Below are 21,741 nucleotides of genomic sequence, written 5' to 3'. Positions count from 1 at the left end.
TGTGAGGAAGACTCAGCACCTCACTGGACCACTCCCTGAGCGAAGAGGAGCTCCGAAACCCGCACTGCCCCCTTCTGGCGGTATCGAGGCCCAAACACGCCACATAAAATACTGCGCTGACTGAAGAATCCTTTAGTGACCCAAATCAGGAAACAATTTCAACTATTCCCTCTCATGCACCCCCAACTGATTCAGTCATTCTGAGAGGCAAAAAGCCAACAACTAAACCACTAGCAAACTAACAATAGAGAGAAAACATTTAGGCACGCATCACATGTAGAGCACAAACTACACGGGTACAGCTCCATAGTCCCCTAAACCATGCACCCGCTGACCCGCAGCAATTCACTCACCCCTTGCAGTGTGCGGCCAGGGGTAAGGAAGAGGCAGCGTGCAAGAGATCGCAGATGGTCATTACGGCGTGCAAGAAAACACGATAATTGAATTTATCAATCCCTCCAAGTTTATCAGTAACCGAAAATCACACAAACCAGTCTTAACAGTTAACCATTTAAGTTCCTGTATCTAGTTACCTACATGGTTAAAAAGCTCCAACAATTTTTAACATAATTATTACCTTCTGCCAATTATTACACTTCTAGGCAGTTATATCAACCACCATGGGTGAAGTACCCATTTACACTTGCTAATGAAGGGTCTCGGCCTGAACCGTCGACAGTTTGTTCATTTCCATAGACCCTTTGAGTTTCCCCAGCATTTTCCGTGTTACCCCCTCAGACAGCAGCCGACAAGACGAAACTAGCAGCAGCGTTTACCCGGCTGGATCGCGGCCTGGTCAACACCTCTGGCCGAACACTCGACTGCAACAGCACCCGGCTCCGCAGAGTCCCTGGAGCCTCATTTCTCCCGGCAACCGAGCCCGAGGCTGTGCCTTCCACCCTAGGCCCCAAGCCGGGCAGCCCGGCCAGTCGAGGGGAGGGGAGGGTGTGCCGTGCCGTGCCGCCCCGCCGCGCCGCTCGCACCTACCTGGGTTGTCGGCCAAGTCGCGCTGCCTCCCAGCCGGATCCAGCGCCGCCCTTTCCGCCGGCCAGGTGCGGGCGCCAGGTAGCCTCTTAAAGGAGCTGCGCCGGGCCGGCTCCGCTCCGCGCAATCAGAGCAGCGCCTCCTTCCCCTCTGCACCGCGCCCCGAAACGGGGCAGCCACGGCCGAGGACGCAAAATACCAGCCTTAAATTAACACGAGGATATTAGACTGAATACCACCTGTTTGAGCTGCTGATCATTGCCTTTGATTATTGAAGAAACACAGGTGCTTTTGGTAGAAATGTCAGAAAAAGAGAGGCAATACATGTCCAGATAGGGATGAAGGATATAGCATTCATAGATCTGATTGTGTGTTACAGGGTCAAGGAGTGAAACAGAGGGACACTAATCCCGTGGTGCAAAAATAACATGCCAATTATCAAGCACCTACTGTTAAAGGGTTAGACACAGTTAGAAATTGGGCATCTTTAGGGGTTATGCAATAGGCATAGCAGGTATTAGCACAAAGACCACCCAGTCTCAAAAACCCTTTTGGAATGTAAAATACAAACTGTGATCAGTTTTGGAATTAAATGGTGTCAAGAGATAGGGTTTGTAACATGAAATGTTATGGTTTGCATCAACCAAGCATAAGACAATGGTGGCTACGTTCAATCGGCCTACATCAAACCAACTGCCTGTCAGAGTCCAACCTTACACCACAGGTAAGTCCGGCCAATGGGACTCTGGCGAAGCTGTACAGTGGATACAATGGATTGCAGAAGAATTAATGACCTCCAAACATACTATCAACTTCAGAGGACGATGAAAAAAGGACATCATCAGTGGCTTTAGGATCTAATGGCCCAGGTCAGTCAACCAACTACAAGACAGGTTATTTTGTCACTTAGCAGATCGAACATGGTCATGGGTGTACTTACTCCATCACAGAACTAATTTTGTGTGTTTGTGTTTTCTGTCCACGACAGATAACTCCAAGGGTGTCAGCAATTGTGAGGAGGCTTGACCTCAAAGCAAAGCAGTAGAGATGATTTAGCAGTAAATGATACTTTACTAATAAACTGCAAAGTAACAAGCCACAAGGAGCCACAAAACAGGAGAGAACAGATATTAAAGAAACAAGGTAACAGAAGGTGAGGAGCGATTGGTTGAGACTAGCTGGTTCGATGAGTGAACAAGGACTGTGAATGAGTGGTGGGTTTAAATAGGCTGCAGGTGATGAATAGAAAATAAGTGACAGGCGATTCTGGTGCATGCCTGACGGGATCTCCTTCCTACATTGGCATCCAACAGCCCACGGCAATTCAGATGGGTCAAGTGAATTTCTCGACGAGCAATGGATCCAAAATGACAGCGAAGACCTCTCATTCAGGCCTGGTATTCTTCCCGGTCGACCAGGTACTGCACACCCCATCCACGATAACGTGAACCACGTACACTGGACCACCTTCCACCACCCTCAGGTGGACTGAGTGATCCATAAGGCACAACACGTGGAAGGTTGGTGTGATCCGGTGGCAGCTGGAGACAGTGAGTGACTGGGTTGATGCGATGGATGATCTTGAAGGGATCAATGAACTGGAGGAGAGCTTCCAGGAGTCATTGTGCAGGGGAAGACCTTGAGTGGACAGCCAAACCCAGTCCCCAGACTAGCATAGTCTGGCTGGCTGCCGCTAGGGGTTAGCCTGATGCCGCTAGCCATGCTGGTAGTTAGGATGGTTCTCCATGGCCTCTTCCAAGCAGACAAACCAGGGCCCTGGTGGATGTACCCTCCATCATTGGCTCCTCCACAGAGAGCAAAGGGGGTAGATAGGCATGAAGCACCTCAAAGGGTGACATACCCATGGCAGAGGAGGTGTGTAAACTGTGGGGCAGCTCAACCCAGAAGAATTACGCCTGCTCTGAGGAGGGTTAGATGTGGCAAAGCATCACATAGATCTCTCCACTTGCTGAGTGGGTCCTTCTGACTGACCATTGGTTCGCAGACAATAGCCGGGGACAAACTCACTGAGGTGTGGAGGAGGGAACAGAAGGCTGGCCAGAAATGGGAGATGATTTGTAGACTCGGGTTCAACACAGTATCTTGAGACCAGTGGCTGACAGAAGTTTGGGGAGGAAAATGTGGTGGGCTGCCTCAGAGAACCAACCCACCACAGGCAAAGGGATTCGGCCTGAAACGTTGACTGGACTTGCTTCTGTAGATGCTGCCTGGCCTGCTGAGTTTCTCCAGCATTTTGTGTGTGTTGCCCATTGCCACTGTCATGGTCACTGAGGCCCCATCAGATGGTGAAAACTTGTGAAACGCAAGGGGATGTAGGACCACGGGCCTCACAGGGTCGGTAGGAGCCCAAAGGCCACTGATTGCACTGGGCACATTGAGGGCAGGTAGCAAAGAACTGACATACACCTCTGATCATGATGGACGACCAGTACCAGGCATTGCAGAAAGTTCAGAGTTGGTCGTACACCTGGGTGCCAGAGAGGGTGCAGAGCCCATGTGGTTGATAGGGGTGTCGGTCAGAGCAGGTTCATGCTGTAAGGTTGGCACTGGTGCAAAAACAGAAAGAAAACATCCAGTGATGTGGGTAAAAACAGCTTGTCAATGAGAGAGGTCAGAGGAGAATGACCAGACTGGTTCAAGCTGACAGGAAGACGACAATAACTCAAATAACCACATGTTACAACAGTGGTGTGCAGAAGAGCATCTCTGAACACACGACACATCAATCCTTGATTTGTTGTGCATTCAGAGATGTGGATGGGCTACAGCAGCAGATAACCAATGACCAATTTATTAGGTACAGGACATATATGATGAAGTGACCACTGTATGTACATTCCCAGGGTACAAATGTCAAGAAAATTAATCTTTTCTCAGCAGTGCAGTACATTACAAACATAACTTAACATAAGATGTACATGACTTGCAAGACACGATAAACAAAGATAACATAACAACATTAAACAATGACATCTGTGCAAGGTGAGGGAAATATCGTCCAACGTAGAATTATGGATTTTCACTTGTTGGCAGGAGGGACCAACAAAGGTGTTTGCACCTTCACTGACAGTTACTGTAAATATGTCATTTGTCAGACACAAAATATTGAAGTAAGCAATGTTCTTGTAACTATAGAAATAGTGTTGAATCACTAGTTACCTTTCATCTTGTGAGTATAAAAATCAAAAGATAAAGATTAGCTTTATTTGTCACATGTACGTCAAAACATACTGTGAAATGTGTCATTTGTGTTGAATCAAATCAGCAAGGATTATGCTGAGCAGCTTGCTATGCTTCTGGCATTAATATAGCAAGCACGCAACTCACTAACCCTAACCATTACACTCACTAACCCTAACCATTACACTCACTAACCCTAACTATACACTAAATGTTTCACTACTGGGCTCCTCTGATGTGCTTTGAGTTTGGCAGATTCTGCACAGAGGACAACCAAGAGAATGGATACTTGTTGTAATGAGTGAAGTCTTGCCATGTTCTCCAGTGCCTTCAGCCATAGTCCCAATGCCCACTTACACTCAGCTTGTGTTATCCTGTTTTCTCACCCACATTCATTCCATCAACTCTCTTTCCCACCAGACTCGATGCTTACTTACACATCAGGGGCATTTTACAGCAGCTAACCCACTAAATCACATCAGACAGTCGCAGGAAGAACATGCAAACTTAAAAGTTAAAAATTAAAAGTAAATTTATATCATAGTGTGTATATATAATCATATACTACTCCGAGATTTGTTTTCTAGTGGGCATTCACAGTACAACGATGAAATAGAATGGAATCAATGAGAAACCACACACAAAGCAACTACTGTAATGTGCAGAAGACAAACTGTGCAGGTACAAACAAAACTGATACTGAGTAAATAAACAAACACCAGTCTTAGAGTCCTTGAAGGTGAGTGTGCATAGGTTGTAGAATCAGGTCCTCCAACCTGAGTGTAGCCTCATCACAACAGTAGAGGAGGCCATGGACTGACATGTTGGAACGGGAATAGAAATGGGAAGTAGAATTGAAATGAGTGCATAGGTTGTAGAATCAGGTCAGAGTTGAGGTGAGTGAAGTCGTCTGATGCACAGACAGGAGGTCGGGATTAAATCCAGGCTGCAGGAGCCGTGGGGCAGCAGCTGTAATAACTACATTGCTGAGAGTCACATAGGCCAATATTTTGTCGGAGACTTTTAAATCAACAATCAGGAGAGTTTAGTGATCGGTGCATGGAGAATCACCAATTGCATGAGAGATCAGAATTATCTCTCGTCCCAAATCACTGGACCCGAATTATTTCGGGTCCAGTGATCACAATGCCATTAGTTTCAATATAATTATGGAGAAGGATAGGACTGGACCCAAGGTTGAGATTTTTAATTGGAGAAAGGCTAACTCTGAGGAGATGCAAAAGGATTTAGAAGGAGTGGAGTGGGACAATTTGTTTCATGGGAAGGATGTAATAGAGAAATGGCGGTCATTTAAAGGTGAAATTCTGAGGGTACAGAATCTTTATGTTCCTGTTAGGTTGAAAGGAAAGGTTAAAATTTTGAGAGAGCCATGGTTTTCAAGGAATATTGGAAACTTGGTTAGGAAGAAAAGAGATATCTACAATAAATATGGGCAGCATGGAGTAAATGAGATGTTCGAGGAATATAAAGAATTTAAGAATATTAAGAAAGAAATTAGAAAAGCTAAAAGAAGATATGAGGTGACTTTGGCAAGTAAGGTGAAAGCAAATCCAAAGGGTTTCTACAGTTATATTAATAGCAAAAGGATAGTGAGGGATAAAATTGGTCCCTTGGAGAATCAAAGTGGACAGCTATGTGTGGAGCCGAAAGAGATGGGGGAGATTTTGAACAATTTCTTTTCTTCGGTATTCACTAAGGAGAAGGATATTGAATTGTGTAAGGTAAGGGAAACAAGTAGGGAAGTTGTGGAAACTATGATGATTAAAGAGGAAGAAGTACTGGTGCTTTTAAGGAATATAAAAGTGGATAAATCTCTGGGTCCTGACAGGATATTCCCTAGGACCTTGAGGGAAGTTAGTGTAGAAATAGCAAGGGCTCTGACAGAAATATTTCAAATGTCGTTAGAAACGGGGATGGTGCCGGAGGATTGGCATATTGCTCATGTGGTTTCATTGTTTAAAAAGGGTTCTAAGAGTAAATCTAGCAATTATAGGCCTGTCAATTTGACGTCAGTGGTGGGTAAATTAATGGAAAGTATTTTTAGAGATGGTATATATAATTATCTGGATAGACAGGGTCTGATTAGGAACCGTCAACTTGGATTTTTGTGTGGAAGGTCATGTTTGACAAACCTTACTGAATTTTTTGAAGAGGTTACAAGGAAGGTTGACAAGGGTAAAGCAGTGAATCTTGTCTATATGGACTTCAGTAAGGTCTTTGACAAGGTTCTGCATGGAAGGTTAGTTAGGAAGGTTCAATCGTAAGGTATTAATATTGAAGTAGTAAAATAGATTCAACAGTGGCTGGATGGGAGATGCCAGAGAGTAGTGGTGGATAACTGTTTGTCAGGTTGGAGGCCAATGACTAGTGGTGTGCCTCAGGGATCTGTACAGGGTCCAATGTTGTTTGTCAGATACATTAATGACCTGGATGATGGGGTGGTAAATTGGATTATTAAGTATGCAGATGATACTAAGGTAGGTGGCATTGTGGATAATGAAGTAGGTTTTGAAAGTTTGCAGAGAGATTTAGGCCAGTTAGAAGGGTGGGCTGAACGATGGCAAATGGAGTTTAATACTGATAAGTGTGAGGTGCTACATTTTGGTAGGACTAATCAAAATAGGACATACATGGTAAATGGTAGGGCATTGAGGAATGCAGTAGAACAGAGTGATCTAGGAATAATGGTGCATAGTTCCCTGAAGGTGGAATTTCATGTGGATAGGATGGTGAAGAAAGCTTTTGGTATGCTGGCCTTTATAAATCAGAGCATTGAGAATAGGAGTTGGGATGTAATGTTAAAATTGTACAAGGTATTGGTAAGGCCGAATTTGGAGTATTGTGTACAGTTCTGGTCACCGAATTACAGGAACAATGTCAACAAAATAGAGAGAGTACAGAGAAGATTTACTAGAATGTTACCTGGGTTTCAGCACCTAAGTTACAGGGAATGATTGAACAAGTTAGGTCTTTATTCTTTGGAGCGTAGAAGGTTGAGAGGGGACTTGATAGAGGTATTTAAAATTATGAGGGGGATAGATAGAGGTGACGTGGATAGGCTTTTTCCATTGAGAGTAGGGGAGATTCAAACAAGAGGATGTGAGTTGAGAGTTAGGGGGCAAAAGTTTAGGGGTAACAAGAGGGGGAATTTCTTTACTCAGAGAGTGGTAGCTGTGTGGAACGAGCTTCCAGTAGAAGTGGTAGAGGCAGTTTCGGTATTGTAATTTAAAGTAAAATTGGATAGGTATATGGACAGGAAAGGAATGGAGGGTTATGGGCTGAGTGCGGGTGATGCACCATCAATAACTCTAGAAGACTGGAAGTGAACAATAGGCTTTAATTAACAGCGAAAAGGGAGCACAACATGTCGAAGACTGAGGGAGGATCAGCACCCCAATTGCCTTTATACAGGAGTCTGTGGGAGGAGCCACAGGAGCAGTCAGCAGAGGGGCATGTCCGGACAGGTATAAATAGTTTACCACAGCGGGTCAGTGGGACTAGGTGAGAGTAAGCGTTCGGCACAGACTAGAAAGGCCGAGATGGCCTGTTTCCTTGCTGTAATTGTTATATCTGTAGATGGCAGCCCATGATATTCAGTACACAGGAGAGCTCATGCAAGTGTAGCTCATGCAAGTGTAACTCATCACAGAAGATGAACGTGCAAGAGCACAGAAATCATTACATGGGAAATTACTGTGAAAGCTATACGTGAATTCAATAAACTACATGGGAGATAAGAATTATTAATATATGGGTGATTAGTCTAACCATCAGCTTGGAGATCTCAGTAATCAGTGCACAAAAGATCATTGTAGTTAGTGCATGAAGTACAGAGAGTTTGGAACACAAAGAGAGCACTGTATTCAACACATCCGAGGACTCAAACAGGACTCACCAGAGTAATTAGTACATTGAGGATCCCAGTAATCAGTACGTGCAAAAGCACAATAATGATATCACAGTCATCAGGAATTAGAAAAGTTTAATAATTGACATAAAAATGGAAACTTCAATCTCACAATTGAAACAAGCCAATGGACAATTTCACTGGTCTGCTCTGGGTCATGCCAGAACTTTCAATTATAGATCATGAAATGAACCACATGGGGACAACACTCTGATTGGAAACATCTCTTCTGCACTCAGGTGACTTATGGGGGCCAGTGGTTCTATAGACACCTGCTATATAAAAACCATCAACAATCACTGGGACAAGCAGTAGTTCAATTGCCACTATTATCTGTGTATTATCAGAAGTGGAGAAACAAAGTCTTTGATGGGGCAAAGACTAAGAGAGGCTGAATAGCACAAGGAGTCTTGGTGCTCTCAGAGAGAATGTGCAAAGGTTTGTTAGATAAAGCTGAGCTGCTTGGAGGGTGAAGAAAATCTGGAAAAGGGGATAAGGGTTCATGTCGAAATTCATCCTGAGCAGCTGGGTAACAGGGGACTCATGAAATGTACTGGATTTCCAACACAATGAGATACCCATAAGGAAACACTGACAACTGGCACATCCATGGCTGCAGGAGTACGTGCTGTGCAGGTTGACTCTGTGGTTAAGAAAGCATATGATGTATTGGCCTTCATCAATTGTGGGATTGAGTTTAGGAGCTGAGAGGTAATGTTGCAGCTGTATAGGATCCTGGTCAGACCCCACTTGGAGAACTGAGCTCAATTCTGGTCACCTCACTTTAGGAAGGATGTGGAAACCATAGAAAGGGTGCAGAGGAGATTTACAAGGATGTTGGCTAGATTGGGGATCATGCCTTACGAGTAAACTTGGCCTTATTTCCTTGGAGTGACAGAGGATGAGAGGTGACCTGATAGAGGTGTATAAGATGATGAGATAGCTAACATGAGAGAGCACAGTTTTAAGGTGCTTGGTAGGTGTTACAGAGGAGATGTCAGCGGTAAGTTTTTTTTTCATACAGAGAGCAGCGAGTGCGTGGAATGGGCTGCCGGCAACAGTGGATACAATGGGGTCTTTTAAGAGACTCCTGGACAGGTACATGGAGCTCAGAAGAATAGAGGGCTATGGGTATCTCTAGGTAATATCTAAGATCAGGACATGTTCAGCACAGCTTTGTGGGCTGAATGGCCTGTATTGTGCTGTAGGTTTTCTATGACACGCTGAAGCAGTCTTTCCCCTTCATTTTGGGGGAGACTGCAGTCCAAGATCCAGCCTCTACTGGACACTGAGGCACTGTGACTTGTTGAAAAGCCTCTCCAGACCTCAAAGTATGTATTGTCCAAAGACAACACAAAGGGGTCCATTTATATAGAATATGCTGTACTAACATTACAAATGAATAGATTTGGTAACATTATTAATGTATAGACTGGAGGACACTGACTGTAAGAAAAACTATGCTTTGCTGCTTCTGTATTATTGGTTACAGTTCTGTATATTATTTATGAATGAAGTTTAATTTGCAAATAAACAAAAGATACCGACCGATGTGTGGTGGAGAGCATACTGATCAATGCGGAGGCTCAATGCACACGATCAAAAGAGGCTGCAGAGGTTTGTAGATTGAGTCAGCTCCATCACAAGTGCAACCCTCCCCACCATTGGGGACATCTTCCAGAAGACAGTCTCCATCATTAAGGACTCTCACCACGTGGGACATGATCTACCAATAGGGTCTTGAAGACCCACAGTGTTTAAGGAACAGCTTCTTCTCCTCTGCCATCAGCTTTCTGCACAGATTCAGAGTCCAATTCATTTTTCAGATGTATCCTGACCCTGATGGTTGTTTGCTTTAACCAACACGCCTAAGGGTGTGCCAGGGGCAGCCTGCCAGTGTTACTACACCTTCAGGTGCCAACAGAGCATGCACACCTTGCTTGGCAGAACAGAGAACATAACAAGTGATAGAACAACAATAACAAAGCAAGCCCCGGTCCCTACCCCCACCCCCCCAACGCGTTTGGATATGGAGTTAATGCCGGAAGGTCATTCATAGCAGTGAAGGGCTGAATGGACGCCTGCTCTTATTCTTTGCATTCATTCGGTTTCTCCTCAAAGCTTGACCTGCCGAGCCTGAGACCTGGAAGCACTGGAGCACACGGCAGCATTCACCCCTGTCTTCAACCCTCCCTTACCACCTATCATCAATTCTAACCCTCCACCTGCCCTACCCTCAAACCTAATCTAAAGTCCAAGGGGACATCCACCCCCATTGACACAAGGCGCACACCAATTAACCCGGGCCACACCCCCACTAACCCGATGTCTTATGTCAGGAGGGGCGAGATTCAGGAAAGGCAAGTGTTGGACCTGGTTAATGAAGGCTTGGGCCAGATCAAAGTGGCAGGATTGCGTGAAACGGAATCTCAAGGGACGAGATCAAAAAGCACAAGAGGGCTGATTCGCCCACTGCCTGCATACTCTCAACCTACCCCCTCCCCTCCCCCTCACCCGCCGTCCCCGGCAGGCAACACCCTCACCCTCACCCTCACCCTCACCCACACCCGCACCCGCCGTCCCTGGCAGGCAACACCCTCACCCTCACCCTCCCCCTCATCCTCACCCTCACCTTCACCCTCACCCGCCGTCCCCGGCAGGCAACACCCTCCCCTCCCCCTCACCCTCACCCGCCGTCCCCGGCAGGCAACACCCTCACCTTCACCCTCACCCGCCGTCCCCGGCAGTCAACACCCACACCCTCACCCTCATCCTCACCCTCACCCTCATCCTCACCCTCACCCTCACCGTCACCCGCCGTCCCCGGCAGTCAACACCCTCACCCTCACCCACACCCTCACCCGCCGTCCCCGGCAGTCAACACCCTCACCCTCACCCACACCCTCACCCGCCGTCCCCGGCAGTCAACACCCTCACCCTCACCCACACCCTCACCCGCCGAGCCCGGCAGTCAACACCCACACCCTCACCCTCACCCTCATCCTCACCCTCACCCTCACCCTCACCCGCCGTCCCCGGCAGTCAACACCCACACCCACACCCTCACCCTCACCCTCACCCGCCGTCCCCGGCAGTCAACATCCTCACCCACACCCTCACCCTCACCCACACCCTCACCCGCCGAGCCCGGCAGTCAACACCCTCACCCTCACCCTCACCCTCATCCTCACCCTCACCCTCATCCTCACCCTCACCCGCCGTCCCCGGCAGTCAACCCCCACACCCTCACCCTCATCCTCACCCTCACCCGCCGTCCCCGGCAGTCAACCCCCACACCCTCACCCTCATCCTCACCCTCACCCTCACCCTCACCCTCACCCTCACCCGCCGTCCCCGGCAGTCAACCCCCACACCCTCACCCACACCCTCACCCTCACCCTCACCCTCATCCTCACCCTCACCCTCACCCTCACCCTCACCCTCATCCTCACCCACACCCACACCCTCACCCACACCCTCACCCTCACCCTCACCCACACCCTCACCCTCACCCGCCGTCCCCGGCAGTCAACACCCTCACCCTCACCCTCACCCTCACCCGCCGTCCCCGGCAGTCAACACCCTCACCCTCACCCTCACCCTCACCCTCATCCTCACCCGCCGTCCCCGGCAGTCAACACCCACACCCTCACCCTCACCCTCACCCTCACCCGCCGTCCCCGGCAGTCAACACCCACACCCTCACCCTCACCCTCACCCGCCGTCCCCGGCAGTCAACACCCTCACCCTCACCCTCACCCGCCGTCCCCGGCAGTCAACACCCTCACCCTCACCCTCACCCGCCGTCCCCGGCAGTCAACCCCCTCACCCTCACCCTCACCCTCACCCTCACCCTCACCCGCCGTCCCCGGCAGTCAACACCCTCACCCTCACCCTCATCCTCACCCTCACCCTCACCCACACCCACACCCTCATCCTCACCCTCACCCTCACCCTCACCCGCCGTCCCCGGCAGGCAACACCCTCACCCTCACCCTCACCCTCACCCTCACCCGCCGTCCCCGGCAGGCAACACCCACACCCACACCCTCATCCTCACCCTCACCCTCACCCTCACCCGCCGTCCCCGGCAGGCAACACCCTCACCCTCACCCTCCCCCTCACCCACCGTCCCCGGCAGTCAACACCCTCACCCTCACCCTCACCCTCACCCTCACCCGCCGTCCCCGGCAGGCAACACCCACACCCACACCCTCCCCCTCACCCTCACCCTCACCCTCATCCTCACCCTCACCCTCATCCTCACCCGCCGTCCCCGGCAGTCAACACCCACACCCACACCCTCACCCTCACCCTCACCCTCACCCGCCGTCCCCGGCAGTCAACACCCACACCCACACCCTCACCCTCACCCTCACCCGCCGTCCCCGGCAGTCAACATCCTCACCCACACCCTCACCCTCACCCACACCCTCACCCGCCGAGCCCGGCAGTCAACACCCTCACCCTCACCCTCATCCTCACCCTCACCCTCACCCTCATCCTCACCCTCACCCGCCGTCCCCGGCAGTCAACCCCCACACCCTCACCCTCACCCTCACCCTCACCCGCCGTCCCCGGCAGTCAACCCCCACACCCTCACCCTCACCCTCACCCTCACCCTCACCCGCCGTCCCCGGCAGTCAACCCCCACACCCACACCCTCACCCTCACCCTCACCCTCACCCGCCGTCCCCGGCAGTCAACCCCCACACCCACACCCTCACCCACACCCTCACCCTCACCCTCACCCTCACCCTCATCCTCACCCACACCCACACCCTCACCCACACCCTCACCCTCACCCTCACCCACACCCTCACCCTCACCCGCCGTCCCCGGCAGTCAACACCCTCACCCTCACCCTCACCCTCACCCGCCGTCCCCGGCAGTCAACACCCTCACCCTCACCCTCATCCTCATCCTCACCCTCACCCTCACCCTCACCCGCCGTCCCCGGCAGTCAACACCCACACCCACACCCTCACCCACACCCTCACCCTCACCCTCACCCTCACCCTCACCCGCCGTCCCCGGCAGTCAACACCCTCACCCCTCACCCCTCCCCCTCACCAATCACCCCTCACCCTCACCCTCACCCGCCGTCCCCAGCAGTCAACACCCTCACCCTCCCCCTCACCCTCACCCGCCGTCCCCAGCAGTCAACCCCCTCACCCTCACCCTCACCCTCATCCTCACCCTCCCCCGCCGTCCCCGGCAGTCAACACCCTCACCCCTCACCCCTCCCCCTCACCCTCCCCCTCCCCCTCCCCCGCCGTCCCCGGCAGTCAACACCCTCACCCCTCACCCCTCCCCCTCACCCTCACCCTCCCCCTCCCCCTCCCCCACCGTCCCCGGCAGTCAACACCCTCACCCTCACCCTCACCCGCCGTCCCCAGCAGTCAACACCCTCACCCTCCCCCTCACCCTCACCCGCCGTCCCCAGCAGTCAACACCCTCACCCTCACCCTCATCCTCACCCACACCCTCACCCTCACCCTCACCCGCCGTCCCCAGCAGTCAACACCCTCACCCTCACCCTCACCCACACCCTCACCCTCACCCTCACCCGCCGTCCCCGGCAGTCAACACCCTCCCCCTCACCCCCCACCCTCACCCTCACCCTCACCCTCATCCTCACCCTCACCCTCACCCACACCCTCACCCTCATCCTCACCCTCACCCTCACCCGCCGTCCCCGGCTGTCAACACCCTCACCCACACCCTCACCCTCACCCTCACCCTCACCCGCCGTCCCCGGCAGTCAACACCCTCACCCTCACCCTCACCCACACCCTCACCCTCACCCTCACCCTCACCCACACCCTCCCCCTCACCCCCCACCCTCACCCTCACCCTCATCCTCACCCTCACCCTCACCCGCCGTCCCCGGCAGTCAACACCCTCACCCTCACCCTCACCCTCACCCGCCGTCCCCGGCAGTCAACACCCTCACCCTCACCCTCACCCGCCGTCCCCGGCAGTCAACATCCTCACCCACATCCTCACCCTCACCCTCACCCTCACCCTCACCCGCCGTCCCCGGCAGTCAACATCCTCACCCACATCCTCACCCTCACCCTCATCCTCACCCTCACCCGCCGTCCCCGGCAGTCAACACCCACACCCTCACCCTCACCCTCACCCTCACCTGCCGTCCCCGGCAGTCAACACCCTCACCCTCACCCTCACCCTCACCCGCCGTCCCCGGCAGTCAACACCCTCACCCTCACCCGCCGTCCCCGGCAGTCAACCCCCTCACCCTCACCCTCACCCACACCCACACCCTCATCCTCACCCTCACCCTCACCCTCACCCGCCGTCCCCGGCAGGCAACACCCTCACCCTCACCCTCACCCGCCGTCCCCGGCAGGCAACACCCACACCCACACCCTCATCCTCACCCTCACCCTCACCCTCACCCGCCGTCCCCGGCAGGCAACACCCTCACCCTCACCCTCCCCCTCACCCACCGTCCCCGGCAGTCAACACCCACACCCTCACCCTCACCCTCACCCTCACCCGCCGTCCCCGGCAGGCAACACCCACACCCACACCCTCCCCCTCACCCTCACCCTCACCCGCCGTCCCCGGCAGTCAACACCCTCACTCTCACCCTCATCCTCACCCTCCCCCTCACCCTCACCCGCCGTCCCCGGCAGGCAACACCCACACCCACACCCTCCCCCTCACCCTCCCCCTCACCCGCCGTCCCCGGCAGTCAACACCCTCACCCTCACCCGCCGTCCCCAGCAGTCAACCCCCTCACCCTCACCCTCACCCGCCGTCCCCGGCAGTCAACCCCCACACCCTCACCCTCACCCTCACCCGCCGTCCCCGGCAGTCAACCCCCACACCCTCACCCACACCCTCACCCTCATCCTCACCCTCACCCTCACCCTCATCCTCACCCTCACCCTCACCCTCATCCTCACCCACACCCACACCCTCACCCACACCCTCACCCACACCCTCACCCACACCCGCCGTCCCCGGCAGTCAACACCCTCACCCTCACCCTCACCCGCCGTCCCCGGCAGTCAACACCCTCACCCTCACCCTCACCCTCATCCTCACCCTCACCCTCACCCGCCGTCCCCGGCAGTCAACACCCACACCCACACCCTCACCCACACCCTCACCCTCACCCTCACCCTCACCCGCCGTCCCCGGCAGTCAACACCCTCACCCCTCACCCCTCCCCCCTCACCAATCACCCCTCACCCTCACCCTCACCCGCCGTCCCCAGCAGTCAACACCCTCACCCTCCCCCTCACCCTCACCCTCACCCGCCGTCCCCAGCAGTCAACCCCCTCACCCTCACCCTCACCCTCACCCTCATCCTCACCCTCACCCACACCCTCACCCTCCCCCTCACCCACCGTCCCCGGCAGTCAACACCCTCACCCTCACCCTCACCCGCCGTCCCCGGCAGGCAACGGCAACACCCTCCCCCTCCCCCCTCACCCTTCCCCCCTCACCCCTCACCCCTCCCCCTCACCCCTCACCCCTCCCCCTCACCCCTCCCCCTCACCCCTCCCCCTCACCCCTCACCCTCACCCGCCGTCCCCGGCAGGCAGCACCCACACTCTCACCCTCACCCGCCGTCCCCGGCAGGCAACACCCACACTCTCACCCTCCCCCTCCCACCTCACCCCTCCCCCCCTCACCCTCACCCCTCCCCCTCACCCCTCCCCTCCCCCCTCCCCCTCACCCCACCCTCACCCCTCCCCCCACCCTCACCCCCCACCCTCACCCCTCACCCCTCACCCTCACCCTCACCGCCGTCCCCGGCAGGCAACACCCCTCACCCCTCACCCCTCCCCCCTCACCCACACCCGCCGTCCCCCGGCAGTCAACCCCCTCACCCTCACCCACACCCACACCCTCACCCGCACCCCGCCGTCCCCGGCAGGCAACGGCAACACCCTCCCCCCTCACCCCTCACCCTTCCCCCCTCACCCCTCCCCCCTCACCCCTCCCCCCCTCACCCCTCACCCTCACCCTCACCCGCCGTCCCCGGCAGGCAACACCCTCACCTTCACCCCCCTCACCCGCCATCACCGGCAGGCAACACACCCACACTCTCACCCTCACCCTCACCCGCCGTCCCCGGCAGGCAACGGCAACACCCTCCCCCTCCCACCTCACCCCTCCCCCTCCCACCTCACCCCTCCCCCCTCACCCCCTCACCCCTCACCCCCTCACCCCCTCACCCTCACCCCTCACCCCTCACCCTCACCCCTCACCCCTCACCCCTCACCCCTCACCCTCACCCTCACCCTCACCCTCACCCTCACCCTCACCCTCACCCGCCGTCCCCGGCAGGCAACACCCTCCCCTTTAAAGGATTTTATGCCGACACTCCCAGAATGCTGTGCGGGACGGGGGCTGGCGCGGCGATGGGCTTCCCTGGGAACGGAGAGGCCGGAGGGTTCTTCCCTTCCTCCCGGCGCTGGCTGCCGTCGGGTCCCGCCGCGCTGCTCTTCGTCTTCGTGGCTTCTGTGTACCTGCAAACACTGCACCGTGCGGTGCCGGGCGGCGACTCCGGTCAGTGTCGGCGGGCTGAGGGGTGTGTTGGGAGGGGATGGAGGGGGGGAGGGGGATCGATGGAGGGTGAGTGTGCTGGGAGGGGATGGAGGGGGAAGCGATGGAGGGTGAGTGTGCTGGGAGGGGATGGAGGGGGGAGGGGGAAGCGATGGAGGGTGAGTGTGCTGGGTGGGGATGGAGGGGGGAGGGGGATCGATGGAGGGTGAGTGTGCTGGGAGGGGATGGAGGGGGAGGGGGAAGCGATGGAGGGTGAGGGGTGTGCTGGGTGGGGATGGAGGGGGAGGGGGATCGATGGAGGGTGAGTGTGCTGGGAGGGGATGGAGGGGGAGGGGGGAAGCGATGGAGGGTGAGTGTGCTGGGAGGGGATGGAGGGGGAGGGGGGAAGCGATGGAGGGTGAGTGTGTTGGGAGGGGATGGAGGGGGAGGGTGAGGGGGAAGCGATGGGTGGGGATGGAGGGGGAGGGGTGTGCTGGGAGGGGGATGGAGGGGGAGGGGGAAGCGATGGAGGGGTGAGTGTGCTGGGAGGGGATGGAGGGGGGAGGGGGAAGCGATGGAGGGTGAGTGTGCTGGGAGGGGATGGAGGGGGAGGGGGGAAGCGATGGAGGGTGAGGGGGTGTGCTGGGAGGGGGATGGAGGGGGAGGGGGGAAGCGATGGAGGGTGAGTGTGCTGGGTGGGGATGGAGGGGGGAGGGGGAAGCGATGGAGGGTGAGTGTGCTGGGTGGGGATGGAGGGGGAGGGGGAAGCGATGGAGGGTGAGTGTGCTGGGTGGGGATGGAGGGGGAGGGGGAAGCGATGGAGGGTGAGTGTGCTGGGTGGGGATGGAGGGGGAGGGGGAAGCGATGGAGGGGTGAGGGGTGTGCTAGGAGGGGATGGAGGGGGGAGGGGGAAGCGATGGAGGGTGAGGGGGTGTGTTGGGTGGAGATGGAGGGGGAGGGGGAAGCGATGGAGGGTGAGGGGTGTGTTGGGGTGGGGATGGAGGGGGAGGGGGGAAGCGATGGAGGGTGAGGGGTTGTGTTGGGTGGGGATGGAGGGGGAGGGGGGAAGCGATGGAGGGTGAGGGGTGTGCTGGGAGGGGATGGAGGGGGAGGGGGGAAGCGATGGAGGGTGAGGGGGTGTGTTGGGTGGGGATGGAGGGGGAGGGGGGAAGCGATGGAGGGTGAGGGGTGTGTTGGGTGGAGATGGAGGGGGAGGGGGAAGCGATGGAGGGTGAGGGTGTGTTGGGTGGAGATGGAGGGGGAAGCGATGGAGGGTGAGGGGGTGTGCTGGGAGGGGATGGAGGGGGAGGGGGAAGCGATGGAGGGTGAGGGGTGTGCTGGGAGGGGATGGAGGGGGAGGGGGAAGTGATGGAGGGTGAGGGGTGTGTTGGGTGGAGATGGAGGGGGAGGGGGGAAGCGATGGAGGGTGAGGGGTGTGCTGGGTGGGGATGGAGGGGGAGGGGTGTGCTGGGAGGGGATGGAGGGGGAGGGTGAGGGGGAAGCGATGGGTGGGGATGGAGGGGGAGGGGGGAAGCGATGGAGGGTTGAGGGGTGTGTTGGGTGGAGATGGAGGGGGGAGGGGGAAGCGATGGAGGGTGAGTGTGCTGGGAGGGGATGGAGGGGGAGGGGGAAGCGATGGAGGGTGAGGGGTGTGCTGGGAGGGGGATGGAGGGGGAGGGGGGAAGCGATGGGTGGGTGAGGGGTGTGCTTGGAGGGGCGAGGGGGAAGCGATGGAGGAGTGGAGGGGTGAGGGGTGTGCTGGGTGGGGATGGAGGGGGAGGGGTGTGCTGGGAGGGGATGGAGGGGGAGGGTGAGGGGGAAGCGATGGGTGGGGATGGAGGGGGAGGGGAGGGGTGTGCTGGGTGGGGATGGAGGGGGAGGGGTGTGCTGGGTGGGGATGGAGGGGGAGGGTGAGGGGTGTGCTGGGTGGGGGGAGGGGGGAGGGATGTGTTGTGTGGAGGTGGTGGGGGTAGGGGGGTGTGGTGGTGGGGGGGGAGGGTGAGGGGGGAAGCGATGGAGGATGAGGGGGTGTGCTGGGAGGGGGAGGGTGAGGGGGTGTGCTGGGTGTGGGAGGGTGAGAGGTGTGCTGGGAGAGGGAGGGTGAGGGGTGTGCTGGGAGGGGGGGAGGGGTGTTGGATGGAGGTGGTGGGGGATGGAGGGGGGAGGGTGAGGGGTGTGGTGGTGGGGGAGGCGTGTGATGTGGGAGGACAGAGTGTTGCTGGGGGGAGAAGAAAGGGATTCAGATACAGGGAGGGTGAGGGTGTGAGTTTAAGAGAATTTGGAGGGTTTTGTTGGAAGTGTGTTGCAGGGATCAGTGTTGGATAGGCAGTTGTATAAAGTATAACTGAAAGAACTGATGTACTGTAGTTAATACAAAGGTAAGTAGATGGATTGTGGATTTAGGAAGTGGAAACGAAGAGTCTATAAAGAGATTGATAGTTTATTGTTGTCTCCTGCACTAGGGTACAATGGTAGACTTGGTTTTGCAAGTCGTCCCAAGTTGATCATTTCAGAAATATGTTTCTTTGAGGCAGTACAAGGGAAAACTGTAAGAGTGCCGAATCTTGTGTTACAACAGTGAAGAATGCTGAAGATGGACAAGCTGCGGCAGATACAGTCTGATGGAGAAGAAGAAATTAAGAATGAAAAAGTAAATTATGATTGAAATATAGTGAGTACAACATGTGATATCTAGGTATTTGAAGGACATAGTGCCTGAGGTATTGTATAATGTAGGTACATGAGGAAATTGAGAAGGGTGATGGATGGAATGGAGTGTGTTGCCGTTTTTGGATCAGACATGCAGGTAATTTGATGCTGCAGAGGTGAGGCAGAGTTGAGACAAAGCCCAGGCTCAACAGTGATGACGTTTGATCTATCTAAGCACCAAGCTGAACTGGAAAGGTTGGGTTCGAGTTGAAATGGGACAGCAGGATTCCGGCCCAAGAGCATATTGAAGGGGCTGGGTCTGGTTTTAAGAGTAAAAAACGGCCAATGTTTGAATAATTTGAGCAATGGGCCAGATTGAAAGGTCGGGGTGTCGGGCCGGGAGGTGAGGGACGGCCGGTTCAAGTCGCTACCCCACAAGGTTTTCTCATCTCTGAGCTCAGCTGAGGTTGTGGCCTGTGATTTCCAAATCGGCTGTGGACTCACCTTCATGAACTTCAGTTCTGAATGCTGTTCGCTTACCTTTACTGTGTGCACGGGTTGTTTCACTGGGTGTTTGCTGCCTTTTGTTTTAATGGGTTCCATTGGGCTTCTCAATCTGTGGGTGCCTGTATGGAGATGAATCTCAAGGTTGCATGAAGTATGCATACAAATTTCCTCCAAGCAAGGGCCACGCACTCCATGCCATCCATCACCCTTCTCAATTTCCTCGTGTACCTACATTATAAATACTTCAGGCACTATGTCCTTCAAATACCTAGGTATCACATGTTGTAGTTCCAGGAAATATACTTTTTCATTCTTAATTTCTTCTTCTCCATCAGACTTCATCTGCCAGCTTCTTGTCCAATCCTTCAGCACTCTCCACTGTTCAAACACAAAATTGATAATATTGGATTAACTTTATTTCTTACATCCTTCGCATACATGAAGAGTAAAAATCTTTGTTACATCTCCATCTGAATGTGCAAATTATAGTAATTTGTAATAAATAGTATGTACAGAAAGATGTACAATAGAATAGACAATATAGCTTAGAAATACGATTGTGTCAGAGTGAATTAATCAGCCTGATAACCTGGTGGAAGAAGCTGTCCCGGAGCCTGTTGGTCCAGGCTTTTATGCTGCAGTACCGTTTCCTGGATGGTAGCAGCTGGGACAATTTGTGGTTGGGGTGACACGGGTCCCCAATGGTCCTTCGGGCCCTTTTTACGCACCTGTCGCTGTAAATATCCTAAATAATGGGAAGTTCATATCCACAGATGTGCTGGGCTGTCTGCACCACTCTTTGCATAGCCCTGTGACTGAAGGAAGTACAGTTCCCATATTATACAATGATATAGCCGGTCAGGATGTTTACAATTATGGCCTTGTAGAAAGTCCTTGGGATTTGGGGACTCATGCCAAACTACTTCAATCATCTGAGGTGAAATAGGTGCTGTTGTGCTTTTTTCACCACACAGCCGATGTGTACAGACCACGTGAGATCCTCGGTGATGTTTATGCCGAGGAACTTAAAGCTGTTCACCCTCTCAACCCCAAATCCATTGATGTCAACAGGGGTGAGCCTGTCTCCGTTCCTCCTGTAGTCCGCAACCAGCTCCTTTGTTTTGTACTTGGAACTTTGAATCTTGCCCTTTATTGTAAAGGCAATGGGGTGTAAGGTAAGGAAACTTTAAATTGAGTTGAAAGAGCTGTTGAGATGGTACCTTGAGTACTGGGCGCAGGTTTGGCCTTTGCAAGGATGAAGGTTCACCTGGCTGATGTAAGGAAATGAATCAAGCAAACATCCTAGTGAATATAAAGTGATCTTGTGGGGTGGGGGTAGTGTGGGAATGTGGTATGGAGACATCGTACTTATTTGATATTTCTATCATAATGAAACACACAATTCTGAGACATGCTGTTGCAGTAGGTACTTAAGGTAATTTCATTGGTGGGGTTTTCTAACTCATGGGAGGGAGATATTGTTTCAAAATAAGCATTTGCCCAGTTATGATTTTTCTGTAAGGGTTGTGAGACTTTGGCTGAGTGATGCAGCCTGAAACCTGCTACCTCATTGCTTCAGAAACCAGGGTTCTGTTCTGACCTTCAGCACTCTGTTCATGGAATTTGAACAGTTCAAAAGTTGAAACTTTGAGTAATTTTTTAAATAAAAGTACTTATGTTGCCCATATACAACCCTAAGATTTGTTACCTTGCGGGCATACACAGTAAATTTGAGAAACACAATGGAAGACTGCACCCTACAGGATGGGCAAACAACCAATGTGCGAAAAAAAGAGCCATCTACAAATACAAAAGAGAGGAAAAAAGATAAATAAACAATAAATATGCAGAGTATGAGATGAAGTGTCCTTAAAAGTGAGTCTATAGGGTGTGGGAACAGTGGGGTGAGTGGCATAATCCCCTCTGGTTCAAAGCCTGATGGTGTG

The 21,741-nt window shown here is 54.0% G+C and overlaps 2 protein-coding genes across 9 annotated transcripts in view; one reads left to right on the top strand and one right to left on the bottom strand.

Annotated features, from left to right (window-relative positions):
• Positions 1-1,145, bottom strand: part of llgl2 (LLGL scribble cell polarity complex component 2) — a 195,586-nt gene extending 194,441 nt beyond the window's left edge. Inside the window, exon 1 of one of the 2 annotated variants that reach the window (XM_059948976.1) lies at positions 988-1,145. The gene's annotated coding sequence lies outside the window, so the exon portion shown is untranslated. The other variant, XM_059948975.1, reaches the window with a different exon arrangement.
• Positions 1,146-16,453: 15,308 nt separating this feature from the next.
• tmem260 (transmembrane protein 260) overlaps positions 16,454-21,741 on the top strand; it is a 118,502-nt gene continuing 113,214 nt past the window's right edge. For 3 of the 7 annotated variants that reach the window (XM_059948970.1, XM_059948966.1, XM_059948969.1), the window contains exon 1: positions 16,463-16,663. In XM_059948970.1, coding sequence (XP_059804953.1) covers positions 16,486-16,663 — 178 coding nt within the window. In that variant the 5' untranslated portion in view covers positions 16,463-16,485. Of the gene's footprint in view, positions 16,664-20,769; positions 20,971-21,741 lie in introns of all 7 variants that reach the window. The other 4 variants (XM_059948972.1, XM_059948974.1, XM_059948968.1 and 1 more) reach the window with 3 other exon arrangements.

The sequence above is a fragment of the Hypanus sabinus genome, chromosome 23 (genome assembly GCF_030144855.1).
Source record: "Hypanus sabinus isolate sHypSab1 chromosome 23, sHypSab1.hap1, whole genome shotgun sequence".
Taxonomy (NCBI): domain Eukaryota; kingdom Metazoa; phylum Chordata; class Chondrichthyes; order Myliobatiformes; family Dasyatidae; genus Hypanus; species Hypanus sabinus.
Note: the sequence above shows the minus strand (reverse complement) of the source record. Positions and strands in the feature narration are given on the sequence as shown.